The sequence below is a fragment of the Notolepis coatsorum genome, assembly GCF_963971535.1.
Source record: "Notolepis coatsorum genome assembly, chromosome: 2".
NCBI classification, from domain to species: domain Eukaryota; kingdom Metazoa; phylum Chordata; class Actinopteri; order Aulopiformes; family Paralepididae; genus Notolepis; species Notolepis coatsorum.
This window is the reverse complement of record NC_140166.1, coordinates 133,971,508-133,987,841: the sequence shown is the minus strand read 5'-3', so window position 1 is coordinate 133,987,841 and position 16,334 is coordinate 133,971,508. Positions and strand designations below refer to the sequence as shown.

The following is a 16,334-nucleotide window of genomic DNA, read 5'->3' as shown; positions in this document are numbered from 1 at the left end:
AGCAAGGCATAAAGCGTATTCAGCCTGTGTCAGGCCTTGATTGAAGAGATATGTGACGCGGTGATCAATATCCTCCTGCTTAGCCCCTTTCGTGACTATGATGCACCGAGTGGGGCTACCTGCTCCTCTGACATTGCGACACTGAATGACTATCGTTTTGTTTTCTCGAGATCTCGAGAAAATTATCGCGTTATCACGAGGAAAACAAATTATCGCGTTATCACGAGAAAACAAATTAAATTAACTCGTTATCACGGGAAAACGGCGCAAATAAAATGTTATGAATGTAAGGCCTCTTAGGGCTTCCGTAACAATCAACAAAAACTCATTAAATTACAAACGACTTACTCGTGTCAAGCACATATTTGTTTTTATTTCTTATTTTTATCCAGACCATTTTTGCAGCGTGGAGTTCTCTCTCCTGATTGGATAACAGCGAGAGCGGGATAAAGCGAGCGAGCGGCAGATGTAGTTTTTAAGCACAATTCATCTGGATATAAAACACACGCGGTTCTGCTGCGTTTCCGCAAATAGCCTTTCGGTAAACATCAAGATTGTGTATAAACAACATTTTTATAGGGGAGGGCTAAATGTGGAGCTAAACTCTTTTTATTTTAACCCTTTCACTGCGCACTACCAAAACGGTTAACCCTTGCACTGCGACAATTCACAGAAGGTTAACCCTTTCACTGCCACGCGACAGCCGGTTAACCCTTTCACTGCCACACGACAGAAGGTTAACCCTTACTATCACACAACCGACGGCGATAGTAAAGGAGGGTTAACCTTCTGTCACGTGGCAGTGAAAGGGTTTATATAGCGTCTATTTTTTAGTGGCCGGCCGTCGCCCAGGCTTCCTCTGTCCAGCTGCTGCCACTGTCTGTTGCTGTCGGCCACCCAGACGCAGCAGAGTTCCATAGATATATATAGAACACTAGATAGCTTGCCCGTGCTGCCGGCCAATGGAGAGCGACGTCACTGAACCGCCGCCATCTTGCTCAGTCAGCCTTGAGTGAGAGTGAGTGAGCTGCACAGACAAAAAATACTCATAACTCGCTGAAATATTGACGGATTTACAAACGGTTTGGTTTATTACAAGCATTATTAACGTGGCTATGATTCAAGCGGTTTGTAAAAAAAAAACATCTTTAAAATTTTTCTTTTTTATAAGTATGCAGTATCATAACTACATCTTTGATGTTTATAGCAAACCAACCCGTTTGTAAATCCGTCAATATTTCAGCGAGTTATGAGAATTTTTGTCTGTGCAGCTCACTCACTCTCACTCAAGGCTGACTGGAGCAAGATGGCGGCGGTTCAGTGACGCTGGTGACTCCGCCTTAAGCTATCTAGTGTTCTATAGATATCTATGGAGTGTTCTGTGTGACAGCGGGGCCACCCACACGCAGCAGAGAGAGGGTGTTCTGTGTGACAGCGGGGCCACCCACACGCAGCAGAGAGAGGGTGTTCTGTGTGACAGCAGGGCCACCCACACGCAGCAGAGAGAGGGTGTTCTGTGTGACAGCAGGGCCACCCACACGCAGCAGAGAGAGGGTGTTCTGTGTGACAGCAGGGCCACCCAGACGCAGCAGAGAGAGGGTGTTCTGTGTAACAGCAGCGGGGCCACCCACACGCAGCAGAGAGAGGGTGTTCTGTGTGACAGCGGGGCCACCCACACGCAGCAGAGAGAGGGTGTTCTGTGTGACAGCAGGGCCACCCACACGCAGCAGAGAGAGGGTGTTCTGTGTGACAGCAGGGCCACCCACACGCAGCAGAGAGAGGGTGTTCTGTGTGACAGCAGGGCCACCCAGACGCAGCAGAGAGAGGGTGGTGTTCTGTGTAACAGCAGGGGGGCCACCCACACGCAGCAGAGAGAGGGTGTTCTGTGTGACAGCAGGGCCACCCCAGACGCAGCAGAGAGAGGGTGTTCTGTGTAACAGCAGGGGGGCCACCCAGACGCAGCAGAGAGAGGGTGTTCTGTGTGACAGCAGGGCCACCCACACGCAGCAGAGAGAGGGTGTTCTGTGTGACAGCAGGGGGGCCACCCACACGCAGCAGAGAGAGGGTGTTCTGTGTAACAGCAGGGGGGGCCACCCACACGCAGCAGAGAGAGGGTGTTCTGTGTGACAGCAGGGCCACCCAGGCGCAGCAGAGAGAGTGTGCTGTGTACCAGCAGGGGGGCCACCCAGACGCAGCAGAGAGAGGGTGTTCTGTGTGACAGCAGGGCCACCCACACGCAGCAGAGAGAGGGTGTTCTGTGTGACAGCAGGGGGGCCACCCACACGCAGCAGAGAGAGGGTGTTCTGTGTAACAGCAGGGGGGCCACCCACACACAGCAGAGAGAGGGTGTTCTGTGTGACAGCAGGGCCACCCAGGCGCAGCAGAGAGAGTGTGACTGTGTACCAGCAGGGGGGGCCACCCAGACGCAGCAGAGAGAGGGTGTGGCTGTGTGGGCTGAGGGTGTCGAGCCGTCGGGGGGGGAAAGCCACCAGGAGCAGGGGTTTTGGTGGAGCTTCCCATGACGCCATGCTGCCCACTACCTCCTGTACCTTCTGTACCTCCTGTAACCCACTACCTCCTGTACCTTCTGTACCTCCTGTACCCACTACCTCCTGTACCTCCTGTACCCACTACCTCCTGTACCTTCTGTACCTTCCTGTACCCGCTACCATCCTGTACCTCCTGTACCCACTACCTCCTGTACCTTCTGTACCTCCTGTTACCCACTACCTCCTGTACTTTCTGTACCTCCTGTAACTGCTACCTCCTGTACCTTCTGTACCTCCTGTACCTGCTACCTCCCTAGTGGAGTTGAAACAAAGGTTTGAAATTAAATTAGTTTGTGTCTCTCTCTCTCTCTCCCCTCTCTCCCTCTCCCTCACTCTCTCTCCATCTCCATCTGTCTCTCCCTCCCTCCCTCTCTCTCCCTCTTCCTCTCTCTCTCTCTTTCCTCTCTCTCTCTCTCTCCCTCTCCTCTCCCTCTCTCTCTCTCTCTCTCTCTCTTTTCTCTCTCTCTCTCTCTCTCTCTCTCTCTCTCTCTCTCTCTCTCTCTCTCGCTCCTCTCTCTCTCTCTCTCTCTCCTCTCTCTCTCTCTCTCTCTCCTCTCTCTCTCTCTCTCTCTCTCTCTCTCTCTCTCTCTCTCTCTCTCTCTCTCTCTTCCTCTCTCTCTCTCTCTCTCTCTCTCTCTCTCTCTCTCTCTCTCTCTCTCTCTCTCTCTTCCCTCTCCCTCTCCCTCTCTCTCTCCCTCCTTCCCCCCCCCCCCCCCCCCCACCATCCAGGTACAAGTCCAGCGAGGACTACGTGTATGTGCGGGGTCGCGGCCGGGGGAAGTATGTGTGCGGAGAATGTGGCATCCGCTGCAAGAAGCCCAGCATGCTGAGGAAGCACATCCGCTCGCACAGCGACGTGCGTCCCTACGTCTGCAGACACTGCAACTTCGCCTTCAAGACCAAAGGTGAGGAAGAGTGTTTATGGTCTACAGTATAAAGTGTTTATGGTCTACAGTATAAAGTGTTTATGGTCTACAGTATAAAGTGTTTATGGTCTACAGCAGGGCTAGGCAACCCTAGGCATGCGTGCCTGCATAGGCACGCTGGGGCATTTTCATAGGCACAGGGGGCAGCATAAAAAATTTAATTAAAAATATAATATTTTTTTTTTTTTTTTGCTTTGAAATATTATAGTGAAATATTTTGCACTGTTGTCGCATTTATCTTGTTGAAATCCTCCCACAGGTTCTTTTTACTACCACATATTTAATTGAGACCCTTTATTTGTTTATTATTTCAATTTAGCTGGAAATACATTGTTACATCATTCAGTAACATTTGCAGAGCCTTATAACAAAAACATTATTACGGTCACCATTGTGACCAGTGGGATTAATCAACACATTTTATTATTTATTTTTCTATTTCATTGAACATTGCACATGTTAAAAGCAATTTTCTTTACTCAAAATGTGAGTATTACCAAGTCAACTTGTGTTCTTAAAACAATGACAATAAACATAGTTTTATTAGGTTGAAATAATGTGGTTGTGTACTTATTTTTCTGTTAACTTATTATGGATTGAAAACTGAAAACCTTAATGCACAGTAACTGAACTCAATATTTTTAAGTTCAGGTAACTTATTATTATATATTTTTTTACAGTGTAGTCTTGCGATCAATCAAAACTTATTTACACGATATACCTCACATTCACCCTCCATTCACATCCTGGTGTTCTCCTGGTGTTCTCCATTAGGCCTGTAGGTGGAGCTATGACAGCACACGTACAGTACACACACCGATGGTGTGTGATGTGTCCAAAAATGAATGGGCAAATGTGAGTGAAATGGTCGCACTGTATGCAGCTGTTTGTCTGCATTGCATCCCCCCGCCCCCCCCAACTCAGATTTAGGGTTGATACAACCATCATAATAATATTGTTAATAATAACAATAACAATAATGATGTAATAATGTAAAAATGATCATTAAAAAGACCTGATTATGAGAAAAAAAAATTACGATGCATTGAATATTGTTGAGGCACACTAGTTACAACTATATTTCAAACAGGCACTCCATGTCAAAAAGGTTGCTGACCCCTGGTCTACAGTATAAAGTGTTTATGGTCTACAGTACAATGGGCGTTTCGCAGGGCCTGTATTCCTGCCTTCATGTCCCTGTGAACGGCTGCGTTTATGCTTCTCTAGTCAGAAAGGTCTTTCAGAATCAGCATCAGAATCAGAAAGGTCTTTATTGCAGAGTAAGTTTGCACATACAAGGAATTTGATTTGGTCGTTTGGTGCACGTTAATGTTACTCACTCGTATATATATCTTCTACCATTTTTTTCTTAAGATCTCCTTATTTGTTTGCATTTGCTTGTATTTAAGTTCGCTTTTATTTAAGCAAAGTAAGTTTTTCATTGTATGGCAAACTGTCTGTTTAACTGTGCACATGACAATAAAATCATCTTGAATCTTGAATCTACATTAACCTCCTAAGCATCGGGCAAAAATGGGGCTGTTGTCAAATGACGCTTGCCGGATGTTTCGTCTTGTAACTCGGGAATGGAATCACGCAGCAGGTTGAGTGAGGTGACGATCGAAAGGTGGCAAATTCAACTTTCCAACAATGTATTGGTTGATTGGGGAAAACGCAGCCCGGAACCGACGGATGAGAGCAAAGTGCCGTGAGGTGTGCGCGTCGGGCCGTCCAATGCTTAAGAGGTTAACAGACAATTAAGGTAGAATAAAATACAATGGAATATATATATATCAACTCAATTAAAATAAAAGTACAATAGAATAGAATATCGGACAGGGCTGTACAGAGTAAGTTGTGCTAGTACTACTACGAAGTGCTTAACAAATGGAACGACAGCATACGTATTTCAGTAGAGGTAGCCCCGGTTGGAATCGAACCCCTAACCCTAGCCGTGCTCAGAGGGTCAAGTGCTGCTACACAGGACCATAGACACACACACACACACACTACACTGTCTGTCTGTATGCATAGCCACGCACTTGTGTTTATTCCACTCTATTGAAGGTTCTTGTGTGCCCCTAGTAGGGGTGTAACGGTACACAAAAAACACTGTTCGGTACGTACCTCGGTTTTGAAGTCGAGGTTCGGTACGGGTTTTCGGTACAGTGGGGGAAAGTTTGGCTTTCCATGTTCCACTCGGGGGTGATGTAGTGTGCAGTAACTAATTGTACCTTCTTTTTTTTTTTATTATTGCAAAACAAAATTGTTAAAAGTCAGTACTCAACACACAATGCATAATGAAACTAACAATTAAGGTGGCTAAAATGACATGCAAGTACAGTAACAGAAAACAAAAAAAAGTATATAATAATATTTTACCGTATACAGTGTATATCCAACGAAATTACCAATTGTACCAATGTCTTATACAGGATATACTCCTAATACCTATTATCTAAAACCCTACACACATATGCTCCAGGTCGAACCCCCCCCCTCCCGGACCCCTCCTTGGATAGTACCTCCATTATCCCTCACTCCTAACCAGACACCACCATTATAAGCTAGCTTTTATTCTCTCCACCACTTCTAACCACATTGACATTTTGGATTTGTTGAGTCCCAGAATTCTTGCTGTAGATATTTCTTGATAAATCACATCGAGATATGTAAGAAACCAAACCTTCCGGCACATTTTTTCCGGTTGAAACCAGCGTGATGCGATCAGTTTTTTAGCTACTGTGATACCCGATAGAACCAATCTCTTTAGCTGTGGATTTACTGCAAACTCAAAAACATCATTCAATAGTAATACAGAGGGGTGTACTGGTATATTCCAAGATACGAGTTTTGATAATTGATGGGTCACATCTTTCCAGAATGCCTTAACTGGTGGGCAGTCCCAATACATGTGCATAAATGTTCCTTCGTCTCCATTTGTACATTGGGAGCATTTTGAGTCTTGTTTGAGACCCATTCTGTTCAGTCCTATAGGAGTCAAGTATGTCCTGTGAATATAGTTAAGATTGATTTGTTGATGGTCCGGGTTCCTTGATGTAAGACGGACATTTGCCCATGCTCCTTGCCAATCAAAGTCACTTTCCAGGTCTGGTATATCCCTCCTCCAGACAGAGTCTAGTTGGAGGGTTTCATACGAGGATGTTAGTAATTGATAATAAAAACCTGATACAAAACCTCTCGATGTCTCTCTTTCATAGAAGAATTTGTGGTATCTGTGGTGTTCAACTGGTATGTCTAATGGAACACCGTGAGACTTCAAACATAGCTGTAACTGTATGTAAAAAAGCCATGTGGACTCGGTGAGATTAAATTTTGTGCATATTTCTCCATAACTACAAAAACCCTGGTTGTTAAAAACATCCCCTAATGAGTGTATGCCTTGCTCTTCCCACATAGGGAATCTTATAGGACGTTTTTCAATTAAGAGTGCATTGTTATTGAATAAGGGAGTGTGATTGTGCCATTTTTGTGGGTTAGGATATTTGTACTTGTACTTGTAGGGCTGTCAACGAATATTCTATATTGAAATTAATGATCGACTTGTAAAAAGAAATCTAAAATAATAATAATTATATTAGATTGTGAAAAAAAAACAGCCCGTTAGTGGTTAACATACATACCGTTGTATTCGTTCGGTACACTACAGCCGTTCTGTACGGTACGGTACACACTGAAATGGTTCGGTATGGATACGTGTACTTTTTTTTTTTTGATCCACTTTTTCTCCCATTTTCTATATTTTCTTCCATCCCAATTTCGTATCATCCAATTCAACCCTCCCCTGTCACGGACGCTGTTTCTTGCCTCCCACAAGCCGGCTGCAATGTGGACTAAGTCATACATAGCACAAGTCCCCTCCGGTACTTGAGGTAACAGCAGTCGCATCTTTTCACCTGCGCAGCTCGATCTCTCAGTGGCGAGGAGTAACGCGTGGGAGGCTCACGCTGCCCCCGACACTTCCTGATTCTACTGCGCAGGCGCACCAACAGACCTGTAGGAGTCGCTGTCCACAACGCCCGATCCCCACCCATCAGTTTCCCACCCCCTAATACGGCCAATGTGTATTAGTACGGACGACCAGCTAAACTGAAAGCAAATGTGGAGCGCTGGGCTCGAACTGACGAGCCCAGCGTCTCCAGCATTTCGTGGCGAGTGCCTTGCCCACTACACCACGTAGCCGCCCTGGATACGTGTACCTTTACACCCCTAACCCCTGGTATTCTATGGTGGTTTTCATTCTCTTCTCTTGCTTCCCAGGGAACCTCACCAAACACATGAAGTCAAAAGCTCATGGGAAGAAGTGCCAGGCGATGGGTGTGTCGGAGTCGTCACTGGACGAGCCAGAGGGCGAGGAAGCAGGTATCAAATTAGGGCTGGGCGATATGCCCAAAAATGATATCACAATAACGATATGATAATGTTATCATATCACTCGATATTGATAATTATCGATATTGTTATAAGTACCGTATTAATATCTTTTGGTGCTTTTTTGTTGGACAAACCACCACACATGTATTTGTATTTATTGGTTTAAAATACAGAGACAGTGCATATTAAGGAACATTTGACTGTAAATATGCCAGTTTAGCCAAGTTGGCAAATTTTCAACTGTAGTCTCTGGGGCAGGTGACATGAGCACAACAATAATTATGTGCACTGTGACTCGCGACTGGAGACTAGCTCTGCTAGCACACATAGCCTACTGTGTACAGACGGTTTCAAACTGTATTTTAAATTAGAAAGCAAACAAAAGAGAGAAAAAGAAATCTCAATTTGGTCAGTATTGTCATTTGGACAAGTAAAGCCATTACTTTAAGTTGCAGGCAAGAAAGACAAGTCTGTCCACTGTCTCTGGTTTTAAAACTGCCCCGTTTAAAAAAAAAAAAAAAAAAATTATTATCGATCGATATCGATTATTAAACTATATCGCGATAATTATCGTTATCGTTTTATCGCCCAGCCCTGTATCAAACATTTACATTTAGTCGTTCAGCTGACGCTTTTCTGACGGTATACCTTTGGCTGAGGAATGGGGAGGTTATCGGGTCCAGCTGGCATGTGGTGGGACGGTTCGACCTCGCCAGTGTCAGAACTCGAGCTTCCTGTTCCAGCCCATTGTAGTGGGGTGGGGGTTGGGAGAAGCAGCTGAGGATGTTTCTCTACCTTTTTCTCGAAGAAGGTGGCAAAGGACGCCTATCGCAAAGAGTAGGGGGTTCCCTGACGTTCCTGGCCAAATTCCCAATCAGGTCTCTGACATCAAGGCCACCTAATAATCATCCCTCCCCCTTAATTGACTGATATCAATCCCTGTCTCCTGAGCCGTTCAGCCATTGTGTAGTGTGATGTGTGCCTGGTGCCAGTGTATGGCAGCCATTGAGCCTGCATAGCCCAGGTTGGGCGCTACCAGTGGTGGTGAAGGAGGCGATTTCCACCCTACATTGTGGGGAGCGCTTTGAGTGTCTAGAAAAGCGCTATATAAATGTAATGGATTATTATTAAAGTCCTCTGCAGAGAGAGAGAGGAGGGTGGACATGGTAGCGTACAATTATGGAGGTTCTTTGCAGAGGCCTTGATTTTATGGTGAAAGAAGGAGGCTTTGGGAGTAGTCATGTTTTTGGAGAATACTGACAAGAGGTCGTGGGACGGAGGGTGTAGGTTGCTGTATCTGAAGGGAGAGCAGAGAAAGTCTCCCTTGAGGGTCGAGTTGTGAGTTGGAGTGGGTGGTTTGGGGTTTAGCATAAGAGTGAGAATAATACAAAGAAGTTGTCTGTTGATATATGAAGGGGAGTTACCGTGGTGTTAATTATGCTTGAGTCATGGGAGAATATGAGGTCAAGGGAGCTGCCAGCGTTTTGGGTGGGAGGCATGACAGTGGGAGTCTAGGAGAGAGACCAGTGTAGCAGACTGGGAGGGGTCAGTTGAAATCACCCATTAGCACCAGGGGGCGCCATCTTCTGGGAGGGGGGCTTATAGGATAATTTTGGACCATAGATTCTATTCACCATCTATCTACCATGTACCTGACACATAGATACCATCATTTCACTGATCTGTCCGTCAGTATCGAGCTACAATTTCCCTGCCGGCTCTCACTGGGCCACATCGTAGATCCTTTTATGTGTCAGGTGCATGGTCTCAGGTCCAAAAGAGTGAAGTTATCCTTTAAAGGTATAGTCCAGCTCATCTGGAAAGTGTTCGGGATGACCTGTAGGGGGCGATAGAGAACAACAACGGTGAGATTGAATGGACTAGAGACGGATAATGCATGATATTCAGGAGAGGAGAGGAGATGGAGAGGTCAGGCAGTGAAATTAAAAGATTGCATCATCTTGGCCATCACCAAGGGACATACACCACCTTGTTCATCACCACGAGACATCCACTCACAGGGAGACAGGGAGACAGGGAGACGGGGACAGGCGTTAGACAGTTTGCGTGTTTGTGGTGGGCGGACATAGCAATAGATACAAGCAATAGATGTTGTAACTGAGGGGTACAATTCCCTGACTGTATTACTAGATATGATACTTACTACCACTACCTTTGTACTTAATATTCGGCCACCCAGTACACGGCATAAATATATTATCATGAACACTCTCACGTAGATGAAACGGATCCAACACAAATGTACGAATTAGAAACAGGTCTTTATTCCTACACAGCGATGGTGTGTAGAATAAGCACTTAATCACTTAATTACATTTATGAATTGAAATAGTATGCACTTTTATGGCAAGGAGTATTCGTCGGTATATCAATAGAGAATGTCCAATCTCTGAAGGCGCAGGTGGTAAATATACGACCTGGAATAGTTAAGGAATAACAGCAATGATACTTTAATGATTATACTAGATACACTAGAGGGGGTTAATCCGGTCGCTTGTAAGCCGACAGGAGTAGGAGGGGGGGGGGGGTAGAATCCGGCTGCCTCGTCCGGCCAAGGGTATCCCAGGTGAACCCACTGTAGTGCCGTTCAATGCGCCGGCGATCCTTGGACCACAGATGAAAGCAGGTGGACTCTTTGTGGGCCGGCTCTCTCCGGTCCACGGGGGAGAGACGTGAAGCGACCTCGTCTTGCAGAGCGTCTCCTCACCTTGCGTCCTCTCCAGGGGGGGGGGTTCCAACACACGGCAGTGTCGGGGGTCTTTATCCATGGAATAATCAAAGTATCCAAAGCATAATCCGTGCCTGGGAAGGCGGGCTGTCGTCGGTAGAATAATCCGGTATACAGGTCCACTCGCTCGTCGGCTCTGGGGCTCCTCGGGTGCAGCTTCACATAGGGTCAACCACCCTGGGTAAGCAGCCAGTTCTCTGCCCGAAACGATGGGGTACTGACTACGGTAGTATTCTCACCGCACGAAGCACTATATATTAACAGACTATTATTAGCTTAATAGACTACGTCCAACTCGACGATATAGTGCCAAATATGACTATTCAAATATTAATATACACGATGTCTCAATACCGATGGTAGGCGAACTTGGCCTTACTCCCACACGTGGCGTCGCGGGGAGGCTTTACGTCTGTGACTCTATTGGAGGGTAAGAAACTGGACTGAAAAGAAAGTCCTACTTTAGTAGCGCAGTATATATACGCACTATGAACAAATAGTCCCATTAGTGGTGCGGTAGCCAAATTCCTACGCGGAACTAGGACTTGTTCGTACATGTCGAGCGGTACGTTTGAACTGGGTCTGAGGGGTATGGCAGCCTGGCACCAAGGTCTCGACCAATAGTAGAATGGAGACTATTATGGGATGTTCAGTAGGCTAGAATGGATATTCAATGCATATTGTACAAGGAATATACAAGGGATATCAGGGAATATTAGAGAATATACAAATACAATTAAATATATATATATAAATAAATATATATATTCGGTTTAATCTGGCCCTTCACAACAGCCACCCCCTGAATAGGTCCCAGACCTAATCAGTTAAACAGAGACAGATTAATCGCGTTGTCTATTTACACATAAGGGTTTGCTGTAGGGGTCAGTCAACTTCACAAAGTCATAGGGTTGTAGGGTCATGGTCATCATCGATTGTGTCTGGGAGTCGAGGCAGTTCTATGAGCCTCGCCACGGGACGGGTGTAAGTGCGACCCTGGACGAGCACTTCAGCTGCTCGGACCTTGCCGTCGGCACCGGTGATCACTTTGCTTACGCGGCCGGCCGGCCACATAGCTCTGGGCAGTGATTGATCAATAATCATGACGACTGTTCCTTCTGTCAAATTGTCTCTCTCCTTTACCCACTTCTGGCGGGTCTGTAGAGACGGTAGGTAGTGCAGTAGGAAACTGTTCCAAAACTTGTCGGCTAATACTTGGCTGTACCTCCACATTCGTCGGCCGTTCGCTTCTTCAGGCCGGTACATTGTCTGGGGTAATGCAGGATCTAGCCGCCCCATCAGGAGTGTGTTGGGGGTAACTGGGTCGATATCCGCCACATCACTGGAGACATATCCGAGGGGCTTCGAGTTAAGTACTCCCTCAATCTCCGTGAGGACTGTCATTAGGACTTCTGCTCCTGCGTGATGTACATCCTCATCGTATTTCTTTATAATCAGCTCTGTGACCTTGTGTCGGCTGTTCAATACGATCGGGTATTTAATGTCATCCGGTAGATTGGGGGCTCTGCGTTGGCGATCACCCACTCTGATGAGGGTATGAGCGTCGCTCTCGGGGGCCAGGTGAATTAATCTGCTGTCGGATGGGACGGGCTTTCCTCCCTGTAGACAGGCCAATTCATCGGGGAACGAGTCTCTCTGGGCTCGCTGCAGTAGAAGCAATTCTGCTTCCTCGTAGTTAGCTGCTGACATATCAGCGGGGGACTTGCACTCCGGGTGGTACCGCAGGAATGTTCTTTGTTGTGCACTCTCTATGGACGTGCAATCGTCTATGTTAGGGTCGGTGGAGGCTACGGTGCTCAATCCACAGAACACAGACTTCTTATTTTCCACCTCCTCTGGACTTGCTTCCCTCGGGATAGGCATGGGCCACTGTCCTTCCGGGAGTCTTAGGAATGCGGGGCCGTCACTGTAGACATTGCGATGGGTGAGGTCATCCAGGGGCATCCCCCGGGTGATGACGTCAGCTGGGTTCTGTTTTGTATCAACGTAGCGCCACTCTGTTTCTCCGGTTAACTCTTCGGTTAAGTCTTGAATCTCGGTGACTCTGACTCCCACGAAGACTTTGTACTTGCATGAGTCCGATTTGATCCAGGCGAGTACCGTCGTGGAATCTGACCACAGGATTGTTCTAGACACCGGTATGGTGAGCTCACGTTGGATGAGCGTGGCTAGGTGCGCTCCGGCTAGGGCTGCGCAGAGCTCTAGACGTGGGATAGATTGTTGCTTGCGTGGGGCTATTCTCGAGCGGGCGAGGACAAATGCTGTGTAGATCTCTCCCCCCTGGTCTTGGGCCCGCAAGTAGGCTACTGATCCGTATGCGACCTCTGAGGCGTCACTGAAGACGTGTAAGTCCATTTTACATGTCTCTGGCCTCACCGTGGGTGGGAAGTAGCTTCGGCGCATATTAACGCCTGGGAGTGAGTGGAGCTCCATCTCCCACTCTCTCCAGGTGGATGCAAGGTGTGCGGGAATGGGGTCATCCCAGCCCTGGTCCTTGTCCCACAATGCTCGTACAATCATTTTTGCCCTGGTGGTGTACGGTAGAATACATCCTAGCGGGTCATATTGTCGGGCGAGTGTTGTGTACACACTCCGTCTGGTGGTCGGCGCCGCCGCCGGCCTTCCCTGCTCCGTAGTCAGGGGCTTGTGTCTGTAGTGAAGCGAATCTGTTTTGAATCGCCACACCAATCCCAGGGTCATCTCCTGGGCTTCTCCCGGGATTGTAGCCATCCAGGTCTCGCTGCTGGCTGCCTTGTCCTCGGAGGAGAGGCTGCGCAGTACTTGCGGATCGCTGCTGGCCCACTGCCTGAGATCAAAGCCGCCTTTGATCAATGAGGCGCGGAGTTTAATCAGGAGAGCCTCGGCTTCTTCCTGGGTTGAAAGGCTTTGTAGACAGTTGTCTACGTAGAAGCTGTTCTTTACGCTGTGTCGGACCTCTTCGTCCGCTGCTGGGTCCTCTGCTACATGTTTCTGTAGTGCAAATGTCGCACAGCAGGGGCTGCACGTCGTTCCGAAGGGGAGGACTTCCCATTGGTAGATGGCTGGGTGCTCATCTCCTGGCTTCTCTCTCCATAGGAACCGTAACAGGGGCTTGTCCGCCTCTACTAATCTCACCTGCAGGAACATTCCTTTAATGTCCCCGCTGATGGCCACCTTTTCCTGGCGGAAGCGGAGTAGAACGCCGAGTAGGGAGGGGCCGAGTGTGGGACCGGGCAGTAACTCTTTATTCAGATTTTGGGATCCGATCTGGTAGCTGCAGTTAAATACTATGCGGTCTTTACCGTTGTGATGGACCTTGTGGTGGGGCACGTACCACGATTCAGTGGTCTGGTCAGCCTCTTTAATGTCCATCTTTGTGACGTGTCCCGCTGTGATGAGCTTCTCAATCTCAGCGCGGTATACACTCTCTTGGGCGGGGTTCTTGGCTAAGCGCCGCTCCGTGTTCTGCAGGTACCGTTCTGTGGCGTCTGTCTTGGCGTGGAAAGTAGGCATTCCTTCTCGCCGCAGGAGTGGCGTGGCGTATCTCAACACGCCGTTGACCGGGACTCTCTTGGTCCCTGTCTCGAGGAGGTGAATGGCGTAAATGTCATCTTTAGAGCGAATGTCTTTCTTTCCGTTCTTAAAGGGCATTTGTTCCAAGGTCCATAGCCGCTCTACGTGTTGCAGGAGTGCGGTTTCTCCCTCTGTGACTCGGGAGTGGAGACATCTAGTGGCTGTACTTCGGTTGAGAGATTTGGCGAGCGGGCCTTGGAGAGTCCATCCCAAACGGGTCTCGACTGCTGCAGGGCAGCCTCGGGGTCCGGTATGAACCCGGTCTATCGGGACAATGAGGTCTGCATGGTCGGAGCCTATCAACAGGGTCGGCATAGCATTGTCTATGAGCGGGATCGGTAACTTGCGCAGATGTGCATATTTCTCCATCAGCTTGGCGACGGGGTATGTGTACCGCGACAGTCCTATTTCTTGGCTGGTGAAAGCGTCTGCAATCTGGTACCGTCGCTCAGGCTGGCCGCTTGCTGCGATAGAGAATGAGACATTCTCGCCCTTTATCGTCTTCAAATCTCGTCTTATTGTCCGAATTGTCATTTGGGTTTCGCTTCCCCGCAGCCCTAGCTGGGCCGCAGCGGAGGCGAGCAGCAGGGTCTTCTCTGACCCGTCATCGAGGACGGCGTAAGTGTCCAGGACTTTATTCTGGTAGCTTAGTGTCACACGCACTACTTTTAGGAGTACTCGGGCTCCACTGCTGCTGGCGGGATCGATGTACATGACGCTCGCTTTGCGGCTGGATGGTGCAGGTGAAGGGCGCCGTCTGTTACTGTCGTGAAGTATATCCAGATGGGCTCCATCGCACTTGGTGCACCTTTTCTTTAAGCGGCATTCGGCTGCCATGTGTGAGCGCGCACAGCGAAAACAGCGCTTGTTGGACTTTATCCATTGACCTGCTTCCTCCGCGTTCAGCTTGGGGAAGGAGTCACATTGCGCTAGCCAGTGTTCTTTCTCACAGTAGGGGCACACTATCTTCCACTTCTCCGTTCTGGAGGGGGTACTGTGGCTCCTGCTGCTCGGTACTGACTCCGATTGGTGCATCACAGTCACCGATCTTCTTCCATCATTTAGTCGTCTGGTTCCTTCTCTGGAGCCAGGGGTGCTCCGTCCGAATGTATCTAGCCGTAGGCTGCTGACTTCTCTCGCCAGGAAGTCTGCTAGATCGAGGAGGTTCGGTTCGGGGCCATTCGGGTCTCTGTGGTCCCTCTGCCGCCTAAAGCGCTCCTGACGAGCGGGCGGCAGCTTCTCCAGGATCCTTTCCACATTTGAGTTGGCGTAAAGTTCATGCCTCCCCTTCTCTCTTTGCGCTCCCAACATCCCTACCAGGGACTGCACTCTGATGGACAGGTCGTCCAGTGCTCGATTGTCTATTGCTGGGGGTAAGCGGTCGATGTGTCGGATCTCCTGGATCACGTAATCCCATATGCGCCCATACCTCTGGTCCAATGCTACCAGCGCTGCTGTGTATGGGGTGGTGGAAGTCGCGTAGGCGAGCGCTATATTATGTGCACGGGGTACCTTTAAGTGCTTCAGTAGGATGGCGTATTTGTGGCGTTCATCCAATACATCCACCAACATGGTCTCCAGACACATGCGGAGTTCTGTATACTGGGCCCGGTCCTCTTGGGTGAAGTCGGGTACCATAGGCGTGCCAATGTATGACGCTGACTGTGGATACATCGGCGAGCGTTGGGGGAGAGGCCTCCTAGGCGAGTCTCCTCCCGCTCCTTGGTATGGGCTGGTACCGGCAGTGTACCATGGCCCGCTTGTCCAGGTGCTGTTCCTCGGTGCGGGTCGTGCGTCGTGCTCACCCGTGTATAGAGTCGGGGGTCTGTAGCGCAGCTCCGCGGGAGTATAGCCTGGGCTGTACCGGGCCTCCTGGTCCGGTAGAGTACTGTGCTGTCTTCGGGCGTGGTTCTCCTCCTCTTCCTCTTCGTCTTCAGTTAGGTCATCCAGTGCTTGTAGTCTCTGGTTTAGCCTCTCCACAGGATATGCTGCTCCTTCCCGGTTGCTAGGTCTCGCTTGGACCGGTGGGGGGAGGTGGTCTGTGGGGGGTATAGACCTCGTCTGTTGGTCAAGTTCAGGGTTGTTTACTCGGCTAGGGGATGCCGCCCTGGAGGTGTGTCTAGACGAGTTCCTGGAGCCTCT

General features: G+C 48.6%; 1 protein-coding gene across 1 annotated transcript in view; it reads left to right on the top strand.

The window, feature by feature from the left end:
• hivep3b (HIVEP zinc finger 3b) overlaps window positions 1-16,334 on the top strand; it is an 82,951-nt gene that overhangs the window by 46,961 nt on the left and 19,656 nt on the right. The window contains exons 7-8 of the mRNA XM_084308310.1: window positions 3,279-3,454; window positions 7,757-7,858. Coding sequence (XP_084164436.1) covers window positions 3,279-3,454; window positions 7,757-7,858 — 278 coding nt within the window. The remainder of the gene's footprint in view (window positions 1-3,278; window positions 3,455-7,756; window positions 7,859-16,334) is intronic.